At 42.7% G+C, this 16,001-nt stretch overlaps 1 protein-coding gene across 2 annotated transcripts in view; it reads right to left on the reverse strand.

Moving 5' to 3' along the window:
* The window catches only part of elp2 (elongator acetyltransferase complex subunit 2), a 56,581-nt gene that overhangs the window by 25,885 nt on the left and 14,695 nt on the right, over positions 1–16,001 (reverse strand). For both annotated transcript variants that reach the window (XM_036953440.1, XM_036953441.1), the window contains exons 11-12: positions 4,149–4,280; positions 2,476–2,625 (exon numbers count right to left, since the gene is read on the reverse strand). In XM_036953440.1, coding sequence (XP_036809335.1) covers positions 2,476–2,625; positions 4,149–4,280 — 282 coding nt within the window. The remainder of the gene's footprint in view (positions 1–2,475; positions 2,626–4,148; positions 4,281–16,001) is intronic.

Consider the following 16,001-nt stretch of genomic DNA (forward strand, 5'->3'; position numbering starts at 1 on the left):
ATATCATCTGTGTATAATGAGATGAAGTGATCAATAGATTTGAGAGAAATTGGTGTTATTTCCTTCGATTGACGAATGAACTGGGCCAGAGCTTCCATGGATAATAAGAATAGCAGAGGCGAAATTGGATCGCCTTGTCTGCTGCTTCTAGTAATTCTGAACAGAGCAGAGCAGATATTGTCTGTTATAACTATGGCTGATGGATTGGCATGTAGGGATGGCTGAGGGATTGGCATGTAGGGATGGCTGAGGGATTGTCATATTAATGAAATTGGAGCCGATTCCCATACGTTCCAAGACAGACCAGAAATATGACCATTCTAGTCTATCAAAAGCTTTTTCTGCACAGAGAGATAATATAGCCCAAGGAGCTGTTGTTTCTGATGAAGCATCTAAGGCATGGGTTTTATAACCATTACCCAACGAGGTCCGGAGCCTACTGGTTTTCTGTTCTACCTGATAATTAACCCACCTGGTGTCCCAGGTCTAAATCAGTCCCCGGTTAGAGTGGAACAATTAAAAAGAAAGCTGTGTAACTGGCTTCGAGGTCCAGAGTGGACTTTGATGGATCTAAGGTATGTAATAGCCAACTGAGGTTATCCAAGGATAAATGCTTTTTAACAAACCCACTTTGGTCCGTGTGGATCAATTTGGGTAAGTAAGTCTCGAGACATGACAACAACTTTGTGGAAATTACTAATATACGTGTTCATCAAAGATCGTGGCGATAGTGAGAACACTGGGTAGCATCATTTTTATTATAAAAGCGAAATTAGTGATGTGTTCACAGTTCTCCCAATGTAACGCTTGTGAACAGCTGTAGTAATCATTTCAAGCAATAGCGGGCTCCCAGCAAGGTGGCTTCCTCTGTTGAGAGAATATTTTAGAAAAGGCCTGAGTGTGGCTTAGTGTGGATTTACAATCAGAGGTGTACAGTTCTTTATAGAAGTGGGAGAATCTTTGATGGATTAATTCTGATAGTAATTCCCCTGTTTCAGATTCAATAGTTGCTATATCAGCTAATTGATCATAACTGTGTAGCTTTTTGGCAAGTAAACAACTGGGACGATTAACATGGAAGTAATGGTTGAGTGTTACTCGAGAAGGGGGGGGGGGGGGGGTACTGAAGAGATCGTGAGGTAAAATTTTAGAGTTTGAGATCTCATGCCAGGTGGCCTGTGGGGAGGAAAGGAGGGAAGAAATAGTGGAGGATATGTCGGAGGAGATCTCCTATGGCTGCAGCCCAAATAACTCTCTATTCCCTATAGTAGTAGTGTACTATATAGTCATTACTGGGGATGTGGTGATATTTGGGATGCTGCCTATAGCTTTCATGTGTCTTGTTTGTTATTTTCATTTAATACACCTGAATGTGTCCCTGGTGTAGGATGTGACGTTGTGATGAGTTCAGAGAAGGGGTTAGGAAATATGATGGCAACATTTAATACATATGCATAACTATGAGAGAAGTATTCATTTCAGAGTAAAAGGGTTTATGTGATCCTTTGAAATGGATTCCCACAATAGGTACTCTGGGAATCATTCTAAAAACGCACTATTCTCTTCAAAAATTACCTCAGAAAGAAATAAGTCATTTGAAGAGTGTGGTTAAGTGCATGAATACGAGACATAGAGAAACACATTTGCCACTCTTAACAAGGTTTTCCTGACAGACAGACACATTACAGTGTAAACCTAAACAACAAATTGTTGACTCCATCTTCCATTAGAAAATGAAGGAATAGTAAAACTCATTCATCTTCACAAACTGTTAAAATGCTACTGTAAATGTCAAATGAAACACAACAGAACACTGTCTTACTAAAAAAATGCAAAACCGGTAGATGATATTTGGCCATTACAAAGGGGAAAAACACTGAGCAAAAAATATACTTTTGAGTTTTAGGGCCACAGTATGTAGCCAGACATTTGGGTAAAGACCATAGTAAAGAGGTGGCAGGTAGCCTAGTGGTTAGAGCGTTGGGCCACAAAACAAAAGTTTGCTGCATCAAATCCCCGAGCTGACAAGGTAAAAATCTGTTGTTCTGCCCCTGAAGAACTCACTGTTCCCCGGTAGGCCTTTGTTGAAAATAAGATTTTGTTCTTAACTGACTGGTATAGTTAAATAAAGGTTAAATAAAAATGCATTTAAAAAATGTAGTACTGCATACAAAAGTATATTTTCTCTAGAATTGCATTATGGTTTCATTATTGGAGCTCTTTGGGGGCATCAACATGATGTCTATGTGGTATTTAGGTGTCTTCAGTGCATACTTGAGTCTGCCTATAGGAGTGAAAGGGGTTTATAGGTTACATCAGGGACAGAGACACTCCAACCCTAATCTAGCACACCTGATTTTAATAATTAGCTGGTTGCTAAGCTGAATCAGGTTAGTTACAACTGAGGATCGAGCAAAAACCTACAGGAGGGTAGCTCTGCAGGAAGAGGATTGGAGAGCCCTAGGTTACATGTACCTGTGTTTGGTCCATCCTCTTCCAGGGTGTTAGTAGCCTGGTGGTCTGATCTGACCCCACACTGAGGATGAATTCCCCCTCAGGGTCCCAGCTCAGGTCCTGAACTGCGTTGAAGTGACCAGATATCACCACCCCTGGTCTCCACTCTCCCTGGGACATAACAAACAGACAGAAACAGAGAGTCAGTGACCAGATATCACCACTCCTGGTCTCCACTCTCCCTGGGACATAACAGACAGAAACAGAGAGTCAGTGACCAGATATCACCACCCCTGGTCTCCACTCTCCCTGGGACATAACAGACAGAAACAGAGAGTCAGTGACCAGATATCACCACCCCTGGTCTCCACTCTCCCTGGGACATAACAGACAGAAACAGAGAGTCAGCTACCAGATATCACCACTCCTGGTCTCCACTCTCCCTGGGACATAACAGACAGAAACAGAGAGTCAGTGACCAGATATCACCACCCCTGGTCTCCACTCTCCCTGGGACATAACAGACAGAAACAGAGAGAGTCAGTGACCAGATATCACCACCCCTGGTCTCCACTCTCCCTGGGACATAACAGACAGAAACAGAGAGAGTCAGTGACCAGATATCACCACCCCTGGTCTCCACTCTCCCTGGGACATAACAGACAGAAACAGAGAGTCAGTGACCACAGGTATCTGCCAAAATAAAGGAAACACCAACATAAAGTGTCTTAATAGGGTGTTGGGCCACCACGAGCCGCCAGAACAGCTTCAATGCGCATTGGCATAGATTCTACAAGTGTCTGTACCTCTATTGGAGGGATGTGACACCATTCCTCCACAAGAAATGACATCATTTGGTGTTTTGTTGATGTTGGTGGAAAACGCCGTCTCAGGCACTACTTCAGTCTCTCCTATAAGTGTTGAATTGGGTGACAGACACACACCCTTTATACCCCCGATGCTCCTTTGAGACCTCTTTTTCAAAGTCACAGATCTCTTCCAGTCATGGTAGACAAAATAATGACCCTAAGCATGATGGGATGTTAATTGCTTTATTAATTCAGACAGAAACAGATTGAGTCAGTGACCAGATACCACCACCACCACTGGTCTCCCCTCTCCCTGGGACACCACACACACAGACATGCCCTTTCCACACTGCTGAGACAGGTAACTGGGAATCAGACCCGATACCTTCTCCACACTATCCTGGCGACCCCAACCACACTGTGTTGACTGAGATGTGTTTCTTTCATGTTGAACCAGGCCAGAACAGATCAGCTCAGTTAGACTCAGATCAGTGTGAAACAACAAAGGTATAACAGAGTAGTCAGCCACTCAGTCAGTTCTGGTTCCCAGGGTAACAGAGTAGTCAGCCACTCAGTCAGTTCTGGTTCCCAGGGTAACAGAATAGTCAGCCACTCAGAGTCAGGTCTGATTCCCAGTCATACACTCCAGCAGTCTGGGTCTTTAGTCAGTTTAATTACACTTAGCACAGTCTCTCTCGCTCCCTCCCTCGCTCATTTGGGATAGACCCACTACTGTGCAGATGAATCATTAGTCTATCTTCACAAGCAGGGGGCTATGTGAAGTGTCGTTGGCACTGCACTGCTGTACTGTCCCATAATTCTCACCTCTTTGTTGTGGTTCTGGTGCCAGAGATGTAGAATAATGAAATAGAATAGAAGTCTCACCTCTTTGCCGTGGCTCTGGGTCCAGAGATGCAGCGCTCCGTGGAAGGCATGGGCCAGGATCATGGATCCGTCTGGACTCATCTGACAACCGTAGAAACCCAGTGTGTTTCCCCCCACCTCCCCTACACGCACCTGGAGAGAGCGAGAGAGAGGGAGGGGAGCGAGAGAGGGAGGGGACCAGCGGAGGATAAATTACATTAGGACCAGCGGTGTAGTAGAGGTTAAATGACATTAGGACCAGCGGAGGTTAAATTACATCAGGACCATTGGTGTAGTAGAGGTTAAACAAACGTAAACCCCATTTAGGCCCATTTTCTGGGAAAAGTATAGGGAGCGTTACTTTATCCACCTCGACCGATGATCAGCATTTACACACCTATTTTTTTCTACCACTACATCACCAAATTATGACATTAAAAACTCTGGACCTAGCTAGTTCGAGGCTAGTCAGGCAAACCTCCTGACCGTACTAATAAGAAACGACTAATAGATAATCCTAGGTATTAGAGCTATGGTCCACTGATTTACAGTGCCTTCAGAAAGTATTCATACCCCTTGACTTATTCCACATTTTGTGTTACAGCCTGAATTAAGAACAGTAACTCGGCCACCCAAGAACATTGACTGTCTTCTAGATAAGCAATTGCAGTGCATATTTGGCCTTGTGTTTTAGGTTATTGTCCTGCTGAAAAGTGAATTGATCTCCCAGTGTCTAGTGGAAAGCAGACTTAAACAGGTTTTCCTCAAGGATTTTGCCTGTGCTTAGCTCTATTCCATTTATTTTTTATCCTGAAAAACTCCCCAGTCCTTAACGATTACAAGCATACCCATAACATGATGCAGCCATCACCATGCTTCAAAAAATGGAGAGTGGTACTCAGTAATCTGTTGCTTTGGATTTTCTCCAAACATAACACTTTGTATTCAGGACAAAAAGTATATTGCTTTGACATGTTTAGCAGTTTTACTTCAGTGCCTTGTTGCAAACAGGATGTTTGGGAATATTTGAATTCTGTACAGGCTTCCTTTACAATGTCACTTAGGTTAGTATTGTGGAGTAACTACAATGTTGTTGATCCATTATCAGTGTTCTATCACAGCCATTAACCCCTAACTGTTTTGAAATCCCTGAGCAGTTTCCTTCCTCTTTGACAACCGAGTTAATAATTAATAACTTCACCATGCTCGTAGCGATATTCAATGTCTGCTTTTTTTACCCATCTACCAATAGATGCCTTTCTTTGCAAGGCATTGGAAAACCTCCCTGGTCTTGGTTGAATCGGTGTTTGAAATGCACTGCTAGACTGAGGTACCTTACAGATAATGGTATGAGTGGGGAACAGAGATTAGGTCATCAGTAAAAAATCTTGTTAAGTACATAATTTTTTTTTACTCCTGAATGTATTTAGGCATGCCATAACAAATGGGTTGAATACTTCTTGACTCAAGACATTTCAGCTTTTCATTTTTTGTTAATTAGTAAACATTTCGAAAGACATAATTCCACTTAGACATTATGGTGTATAGTGTGTAGGTCAGGGACAAAAACTAAATTGAATCCATGTTAAATTCAGGCTGTAACAACAAAATATGTAAAAAGTCAAGGGTTGCGAATACTTTCTGAAGGCACTTTATATGTCCACTCTTTCTCCATCCAACCATCTCTCCTTAACAAACACCATTCAAGCGCAAAGGGTGGGTGACAAATAAATCAGGTAGTCAAGTCAGAAGATGAAATGATGCAAAGCTGGAAGACTCATTATTAGAGGGAAATAAATGGTGTTGTTTTGGGAATACATGTATCTTCTAATGCGATAATGAAAGCAGTCCCAGTGCTCCATATCACATTACAAATGGCCGCCAAAAAGCACATGGCTCGAGAACACATTAAGACTAGACTTGGATTTGAGTGGGAGAGCTTTTAAACAGGGAATGTAATTGCTCCATACAAGTAGGTTACGTCTCAAATGGCATCCTAATACCTATCAGGGGTCGACAAAACGCGCCCCCGCCAGTGATTTAGTAAAAAAAATAGAATAATTAAAATCGGATTTTTGTTTTTAGTCAAAAAAAAAAGCCTATCACCACCAGGAATTCAGCTAAACATTTTCATAAATATCCCCATGAATAAACATATGTGATTGTGTCTCGATGTAATCAAGCTATGAAATGAATGTTATTTTCAAATACATCTCTTTTTGGTCTTAGTTGTGATCAATTTGCAGGGTACAAATGATTTGAATTATGTTCTGGCCCACCCAACCATCCGCGTCGACAAAAATCGGCCTGCGGCGAACACAATACAATCTGGTCTTTCAACATCACAACCACCCGCTTCACACTTTAATAATGCTGCAGTACATATATGTACATCTATATTTCATTAAATCTATATAGAGACAAGTTATGTACTGGTAGTTCAATGTGCAGTGTATAAACTAGAGACAGAATACTTTCTTTTCACAGGTGTCGTAAGTCTATCATCAGCACCCATATTCAAAAAGAGTGCTGATCTAGGAACAGACCTGTCAATAAAAGGTTAAACTAATTCTAGATCAGGACTCCAGCTCTAAGGACGCTTTATTAATACGGACCCCCAATTTGGACAATTTCCCAATGAAGTAATTTTCCAATTAACAATAACTAAATGAAGAGGACCTAAGTGGAAAACAAGTATATTTCAGACAGAGAGAATTGTGGAGCAAAAGAGGATTATAATTGAGTGATAACATTAAGACATAATAAGCAAACGTTATCCAAATGAAGTCATCGCGTGTACGGATCTAGTTCCTGACAGTGATATCCAGGGGAAAACCATTTTAAAAACCTAAATCAAAATAACAAGACAGCCTACATTAAAAACACTTTTGTCGGCTGTGTAACCAGGGCCATTTGCAGAAGGATTAAAGTGCAACAGAGAAATAACTTTCACTCAGCAACATCTACCACACTAGTAAACATACAAGTATTAAAGAAACAACGAGAAATACAAACTGATAACACTAAAAAGGTGTCAACTACCTCAAACTCAATATTTGCTCCTGAGAGTATAACACATGAAGAAAACATGTACAAGAACCTTGCAATATTGTCATATCCAACTAGGCCTAAGTCTTTGTTCATGAAGAGTTCATGAAAGCCTGGGTCCTATACCGATTGAGCTGCTCATCAGGTCACACCACTCAACCTACCGGAACAAAGGGCATGCATGCCCTTTTACAGAACCCTAGCAGCTAAACCTGGCCCAAAGGAAGAGATCCAGTCCAATCGAGAGAGAGACGATGAAGCACGAGAGAGAGAGAGAAAGAGAGGCGATGAAGCACGAGAGAGAGAGAGCGAGAGAGAGACGATGAAGCAAGAGAGAGAGAAAGAGACGATGAAGCACGAGAGAGAGAGCGAAAGAGGGGATGAAGCACGAGAGAGAGAGAGAGGGGGGCTGAAGCGCGCGAGAGAGAGAGAGAGAGGGGGGATGGAGCGCGAGAGAGAGAGAGCGAGAGAGCGAGACGATGAAGCAAGAGAGAGAGAGAGAAAGAGAGAGAGAGGGGATGAAGCGCGAGAGAGAGAGAGAGAGAGGATGAAGCGCGCGAGAGAGAGAGAAATAGAGAGAGAGAAATAGAGAGAGAGGATGACTTGTTGACACATCGGAAATAATTAACAAAAAAACAGAGCAAACTAGAATGCTATTTGGCCCTAAACAGAGAGTACACTGTGGCAGAATACCTGACCACTGTGGCAGAATTTTCAATTATGTTTGTTCTTCACTTGTTGCCCTTTTCTTGTGGCAACAGGTCACAAATATTGTTGCTGTGATGGCACACTGGGATTTCCTGACCACTATGACTGACCCAAACTTAAGGAAAGCTTTGACTATGTACAGACTCAGTGACCATAGCCTTGCTATTGAGAAATGCTGCTGTAGGCAGACCTGGCTCTCAAGAGAAGAAAGGCTGCCCACAAAATGAGGTGGAAACTGAGCTGCATTTCCTGAGCTGCATTTCCTGTTAAATGTATGACCATATTAGAGACATATTTCCCTGAGATAAACAAAGAATTCGAAAACAAATCCAATTTTGATAAACTCCCATATCGACTGGGTGAAATCCCAGTGTGCCATCACAGCAGCAAGATTTGTGACCTGTTGCCACAAGAAAAGGGCAACCAGTGAAGAACAAACACCATTGGAAATACAAACCATATTTATTTTCCCTTTTGTACTTTAACTATTTGCACATCGTTACAACACATAATGACATTGTTAATGTATTGATTATTTTGGAATTTCTGTGAGTGTAATGTTTACTGTTCATTTTTATTGTTTATTTCACTTTTGTATATGACCTACTTAACATAGGTTTCCATGCCAATAAAGACCATTGAATTGAGTGAGTGAGAAGGGACTAAAGAGAGAAGGAAGGGATAAAGAGAGAGAGTAGTAGTAGTGGTATTAGTAGCAGAAGCAGTAGTAGTAGTAGTAGCAGCAGCAGGTATACTCTTAGTCCTATTCAAGTTGGATTTTGGGTTGAAATTTGAATAACATTCACCAAACATTAGGCCTACAAATTTCTTCTCCTTGTAGCGTAATGATACATGTAACCTGGGGGCCTTAGCAGCAGCTTGACAGGGAGGTTTTTAGTGCCAACTTCATTATTCTCCCTCCTAGAGGCTCAGCCATCAATGACCTTCAAAGACAAATTTCTGTTGATCCTAAGGCTGCGATAAGGCGGAACTAACGACTGCTATAAATGTCCGCTTTCACTTGAGTGGCACCAATCTACCCCAGCCATTCAGGGGATAGACAACGAGGAGGAGAGACCCATCTCCCCCAGCCATTCAGGTGATAAATGACCAGGAGAGATCCATCTCCCCCAGCCATTCAGGGGATAGACGACCAGGAGAGATCCATCTCCCCAGCCATTCAGGGGATAGATGACCAGGAGAGATCCATCTCCCCCAGCCATTCAGGGGATAGATGACCAGGAGAGATTCATCTCCCCAGCCATTCAGGGGATAGACGACCAGGAGAGATCCATCTCCCCAGCCATTCAGGGGATAGACGACCAGGAGAGATCCATCTCCCCCAGCCATTCAGGGGATAGATGACGAGGAGATACGAGGGAGGACAGAGCGATGCAACATTAACCCGATTGATTTTTTACACACACAACAGCCCCGCCGTGAATCATGCAAAATTCACAGAGGCACAACAAAAACGACATCAGTCTTGTTAGGCAGGGAAAACAATATGGATGTGAGGTGCGACACGGGGTCTTATCGCTGGCAGGCGGATAGAGGGGGAGGAACAGTACAAGAACTACAGAGGAGAGGGGGAGGCATATTTCATTCAAGAGAAAGGAGGGAGAGGGACTGAAGGATGTTGTTCTGGAAACCAATGAGAAGGCCATACGGTACAGTAAAGGGATGCTTTGACCATCCACAGGTTTATACGAAACAAGAACCGATCTAGACCCCAAAGAGCAAGCAGAGACAGTAGCATAGGCCAGGGAAAACTAGGTCCTCTATTGGTTTCTTCCATCTAAGGAGTTTTCCCTGGCCTATGCTACTGTCTCTGCTTGCTCTTTGGGGTCTAGATCGGTTCCTGTAAAGCACTTTTTGACAACTAGATAAACTAATTCATTAACCTACACGTACAAATGACCTCGACTAAACTGTACCTCCACACATTGACTCGGTAGTGGTACCCCCTGTATATAGCCTCGTTATTGTTATGTAATTGTGTTACTTTATAATTGTATTTTTTACTTTAGTTTATTTGGTAAATATTTTCTTAACTCTTTCTTGAACTGCATTGTTGGTTAGGGGCTTGTAAGTAAGAATTTCACAGTAAGGTCGACACCTGTTGTATTTGGCGCATGTGACATACAATTTGATTTGATTGGTTGATGGATACACAAAGACAAGAGGTGTTGGTCTCAGCATTGACTCCCCGTCAAAATAAAGGTTAAGTAAAATAAAAAGAACACACGTACAGACAAATACGAACACAGACAAATACGAACACAGACAAATACGAACACAGACAAATACGAACACAGACAGACACACGAACACAGATATACGAACACACACAGACACGCGAACCCACACGCGAACCCAGACACAGACACAAACACAGACACAGACATACAAACACAGACACACAAACACAGACACAGACACACGAACATAGACACAGACACACGAACACAGACACACGAACACAGACACACAGACACACGAACACATACACAGACATACGAACACAGACACAGACATACGAACACAGACACACAAACACAGACATAAGAACATAGACACAGACACACGAACACAGACACACGAACACAGACATACGAACATAGAGACAGACACAGACATACGAACATAGACACAGACATAGGAACATAGACACAGACATACGAACATAGACACAGACATACGAACATAGACACAGACATACGAACATAGACATACGAACACAGACACAGACATACGAACACAGACACAGACATACGAACACAGACACACAAACACAGACACAGACACACGAACACGAACACAGACACACGAACACAGACACACAAACAGACACACGAACACAGACACACGAACACAGACACACAAACACAGACACACAAACACAGACACACAAACACAGACACACAAACACAGACACACAAACACAGACACACAAACACAGACACACAAACACAGACACACAAACACAGACACACAAACACAGACACACAAACACAGACACACAGACACAGACACACAGACACAGACACACAGACACATCTGAGGGAGGGAGGGATGCTCTGGTCTATTGGCCTCCCCGGTCCCTAATTACCAGTATGACTCGTTAGTACTTGGTGATTTACGCCAGACCCTCCGCTAAATTTCACCAATTACTCTAATCATCACGTAGGGGTAAGGTGTTAATTAAGACGTAGCCCAGGTTGGTCATGTACTGCCTGGCTAAGCTCAGTGGGCCTTTAAGTCCTGGGGTGTGTTCAGTAGGGAACGCCATAGCAAAACCTTTCATAACGGAAAATGAAAACAAGCGTTTCTTATTAGACAAGTTCTGGTTGTTCCTCCCCCATTTCACTTCCCTTTTAAAAACATTTTCTCCTCACTGAACATGAACCTGATCTACACTGAATAAAAAAATATATAAAACGCAACATGCAACAATTTCAATGATTTTACTGAGTTAGTTAATATAATGAAATCAGTCCATTGAAAAAATGGTATTAGTCCCTAATCTATGGATTTCACATGACTGGACAGGATGAGCCTTGGAGGGCATAGGATCACCCAATTGGGAGCCAGGCCCACCCACTTGGCAGCCAGGCCCACCCACTAGGCAGCCAGGCCCACCCATTAGGCAGCCAGGCCCACCCACTTGGCAGCCAGGCCCACCCACTTGGCAGCCAGGCCCACCCACTTGGCAGACAGGCCCACCCACTTGGCAGCCAGGCCCACCCACTTGGCAGCCAGGCCCAGCCACTTGGCAGCCAGACCCACCCACTCAGAATTAATTTTTCCCCACAAAAGGGCGTTATTACAGACAGAAATACTCCTCAGTTTCATCAGCTGTCTGGGGACTGGTCTCAGACGATCCCACAGGTGAAGAAGTCGGATGTGGAGGTCCTGGGCTGGCTTGGTTACACATGGTCTACGGTTATGGACATACTGCCAAATTATCTTAAACGGCTTATGGACGAGAAACGAACATTCACTTCTGTGGCAACAGCTCTGGTGGACATTCCTGCAGTCAGTATACCAATTGCACGCTGCCTCAAAAACTTGAAACATCTGTGGCATTGTGTTGTGTGACAAAACTGCACATTTTAGAGAGGCCTTTTATTGTCCCCATCACAAGGTGCACCTGTGTAATGATCATGCTGTTTAATCAGCTTCTTGATATGCCACACCAGTCAGGTGGATGGATTATCTTAGCAAAGGAGAAATGCTCACTAACAGGGAGGTAAACAAATTTGTGCACAAAACTTGAGAAAAATAAGCTTTCTGTGCGCATGGAAGAATTCTGGGATCTTTATTTTCAGCTCATGAAACATGGGACCAACATTTTACATGTTGCGTTTATATTTTGGTTCAGTATAGCAAGGGATATGCATCCTTCTGGTGCAGACAGGACATGTGAAAGGCCTTAGCAATGTAATCTATCCCAATTGTGAATGTGTCATTGATAACAGTGACAAAACTCTCCCCACTCTCTGTGCGCTTCCATTAACCTGGACTTTGCCCAGCACTTTTTAAGTGTGGGGTTTTTGAGATTGTAATGTCCTTTGACAAAAGAGTATTATTAATGTGAATTACACCTATCGAGCTTTCCACTGGATGTGAGCACAGTGGGGAGGAAGAAATCTGCAATTAGATGTCAATCATTGACGTGTACAATAACAGACGTTGGCTTCCTTTGTAAGGTTTTCCCCGTTTGAAAAATCAGGGGGAAAAAATTAACTGTTCACATATCTTATGCACTTTCACACTGAACAAAGACAGGAGCTATTCCAGGTGTGTATTCCTTCTGTGTCAAAGCCCTGGCCAGAGGAGCCATGTTGTCTTTTCCAGAGACCTGCTGCTGCTGCTCTTTCCTTCGATTGTCGACCTTGTTCTAATTAACGTCAAGAATAGGAGCCTGGAACAATTTTTAAACTTTGTTGCAGATCCTTATCAGTCTCCTGGTGTCAGAGTGGAGAACTGAATTTCTGCCACTGTACGCGCAAACGCCAAGATCGATTGATCGATCACCTGTAGACTGTTATCCTTCCATCATGTCATCTTCCTCTCCGAGAGTGCCACTCAAAACCCTGTTCAGGTTGGATTGGGGTGAGGGCCTGGCCCTATATTCAAAGTGTCTTAGACTGAGTGCTGATCTAGGATCAGTTTAGCATTTTTGATTACAATGAATAAGATTACAAGGACAAGGTGGACCTGATCGTAGATCAGCACTCCTAAGATGAGATGCTTTATGAATATGGGCCAAGGCCTGCTTTTAGGCTGATAGCCAGTGAGGGGGGGTCATCACTATCTAGCCATGCTACAAAGCAGAGCTCTACGCTGACTTGTTTTTTTACAAGGAGCACATGTGTGCCTAAGTTGAAAAATGTAGGCACACACACAAAATAATTTGGGAACACAATACAAAATATTTGAGGTAATAAAGCTAGAATCCTTCATTATTCTAGGTATACTGGTGCTCTTAAAGGGAAACGCACAGCTAAATATTTAGGCACATATGCAAGCCAAATAGTCGTACAGTAGAGCTCTGCAATGTTCTCTCTGACATTGGGACTTAAGCATGATTCTGGTGATAAAGTCAACTATGTCCTTTGTAGTAGCATAGTCATCTATTGATTTCAGAGGAGATGTTAAGAGTGGAGGAGGAGAAGACAGGTTATATAAGGTCTCTCCCAGAATTCAACACTCCTGAAACTCAGGGGCAGATGGGGAGGAAGTCACATCTTCCACACTTCTGTTAAATTTAGCCCAGCACAGAGAAACAGCAGATGTTCTGAGAGAGACAAAAGCCGAGAGAGACCGACAGACAGAGACATACACACACACACACACAGAGAGACACCCAGACAGAGAGACACAGAGAGAGAGAGAGAGAGAGAGAGAGAGAGAGACAGGCATCAAAGCCAAAGGAACTGAGTAACATTGAGAAATGCTATAGATGGAAGGAATGCAGTTTGGAAACCTACCAAAAAACAATTAGGCAACAACAAATTCAATCCCTTTTAGACAACTTCCTGGGTAAAACGTCCCACTGTAATAGTGAAGGTGTAAACTTGGCAGTAGAAAATCTGAACAGTATATTTGACCTCTCAGCTTCCCTATCAAATCTAAAAATCTCAAATAGAAAACCGAAGAAAATTAACAACAATGACAAATGGTTTATTGAAGAATGCAAAAATCTAAGAAAGAAATTGAGAAACCTGTCCAACCAAAAACATAGAGACCTGGAAAACCTGAGTCTACGCCTTCACTATGGTGAATCACTAAAACAATACAGAAATTCACTACGGAAAAATAAGGAACAGCATGTCAGAAATCAGCTCAATGTATTGAAGAATCCATAGACTAACCACTTCTGGGAAAATTGGAAAACACTAAACAAACAACACAAAGAATTATCTATCCAAAATGGAGATGTATGGGTAAACCACTTCTCCAATCTTTTTGGCTCTATAACAAAACATATACATGATCAAATACAGATCTTAGAATCAACTATTAAAGACTACCAGAACCCACTGGATTCTCCAATTACATTGAATGAGTTACAGGACAAAATAAAAACCCTCCAACCCAAAAAGGCCTGTGGTGTTGATGGTATCCTCAATGAAATGATCAAATATACAGACAACAAATTCCAATTGAGTTATGTTAAACTCTTTAACATAATCCTTAGCTCTGGCATCTTCCCCAATATTTGGAACCAAGGACTGATCACCCCAATCCACAAAAGTGGAGACAAATTTGACCCCAATAACTACCGTGGAAAATGCGTCAACCGTAACCTTGGGAAAATCCTCTGCATTATCATTAACAGCAGACTCGTACATTTCCTCAATGAAAACAATTTACTGAGCAAATGTCAAATTGGCTTTTTACCAAATTACCGTACAACAGACCATGTATTCACCCTGCACACCCTAATTGACAACCAAACAAACCAAAACAAAGGCAAAGTCTTCTCATGCTTTGTTGATTTCAAAAAAGCCTTCGACTCAATTTGGCATGAGGGTCTGCTATACAAACTGATGGAAAGTGGTGTTGGGGGTAAAACATACGACAAATTATAAAATCCATGTACACAAACAACAAGTGTGCGGTTAAAATTGGCAAAAAACACACATTTCTTCACACAGGGTTGTGGGGTGAGACAGGGATGCAGCTTAAGCCCCACCCTCTTCAACATATATATCAACAAACTGGCGTGGGCACTAGAAAAGTCTGCAGCACCCGGCCTCACCCTACTAGAATCCGAAGTCAAATGTCTGCTGTTTGCTGATGATCTGGTGCTTCTGTCACCAACCAAGGAGGGCCTACAGCAGCACCTAGATCTTATGCACAGATTCTGTCAGACCTGGGCCCTGACAGTAAATCTCAGTAAGACCAAAATAATGGTGTTCCAAAAAAGGTCCAGTCACCAGGACCACAAATACAAATTCCATCTAGACACTGTTGCCCTAGAGCACACAAAAAACAATACATACCTTGGCCTAAACATCAGCGCCACAGGTAACTTCCACAAAGCTGTGAACGATCTGAGAGACAAGGCAAGAAGGGCATTCTATGCCATCAAAAGGAACATAGATTTCAACATACCAATTAGGATTTGGCTAAAAATACTTGAATCAGTCATAGAGCCCATTGCCCTTTACGGTTGTGAGGTCTGGGGTCCGCTCACCAACCAAGACTTCACAAAATGGGACAAACACCAAATTGAGACTCTGCACGCAGAATTCTGCAAAAATATCCTCCGTGTACAACGTAGAACACCAAATAATGCATGCAGAGCAGAATTAGGCCGATACCCACTAATTATCAAAATCCAGAAAAGAGCCGTTAAATTCTATAACCACCTAAAAGGAAGCGATTCCCAAACCTTCAGAGTACACAGCGGCAGAATACCTGACCACTGTGACTGACCCAAAATTAAGGAAAGCTTTGACTATGTACAGACTCAGTGAGCATAGCCTTGCTATTGAGAAAGGCCGCTGTAGGCAGACATGGCTCTCAAGAGAAGACAGGCTATGTGCACACTGCCCACAAAATGAGGTTGAAACTGAGCTCCACTTCCTAACCTCCTGTCCAACG

The sequence above is a fragment of the Oncorhynchus mykiss genome, chromosome 18 (assembly GCF_013265735.2).
Source record: "Oncorhynchus mykiss isolate Arlee chromosome 18, USDA_OmykA_1.1, whole genome shotgun sequence".
Taxonomy (NCBI): domain Eukaryota; kingdom Metazoa; phylum Chordata; class Actinopteri; order Salmoniformes; family Salmonidae; genus Oncorhynchus; species Oncorhynchus mykiss.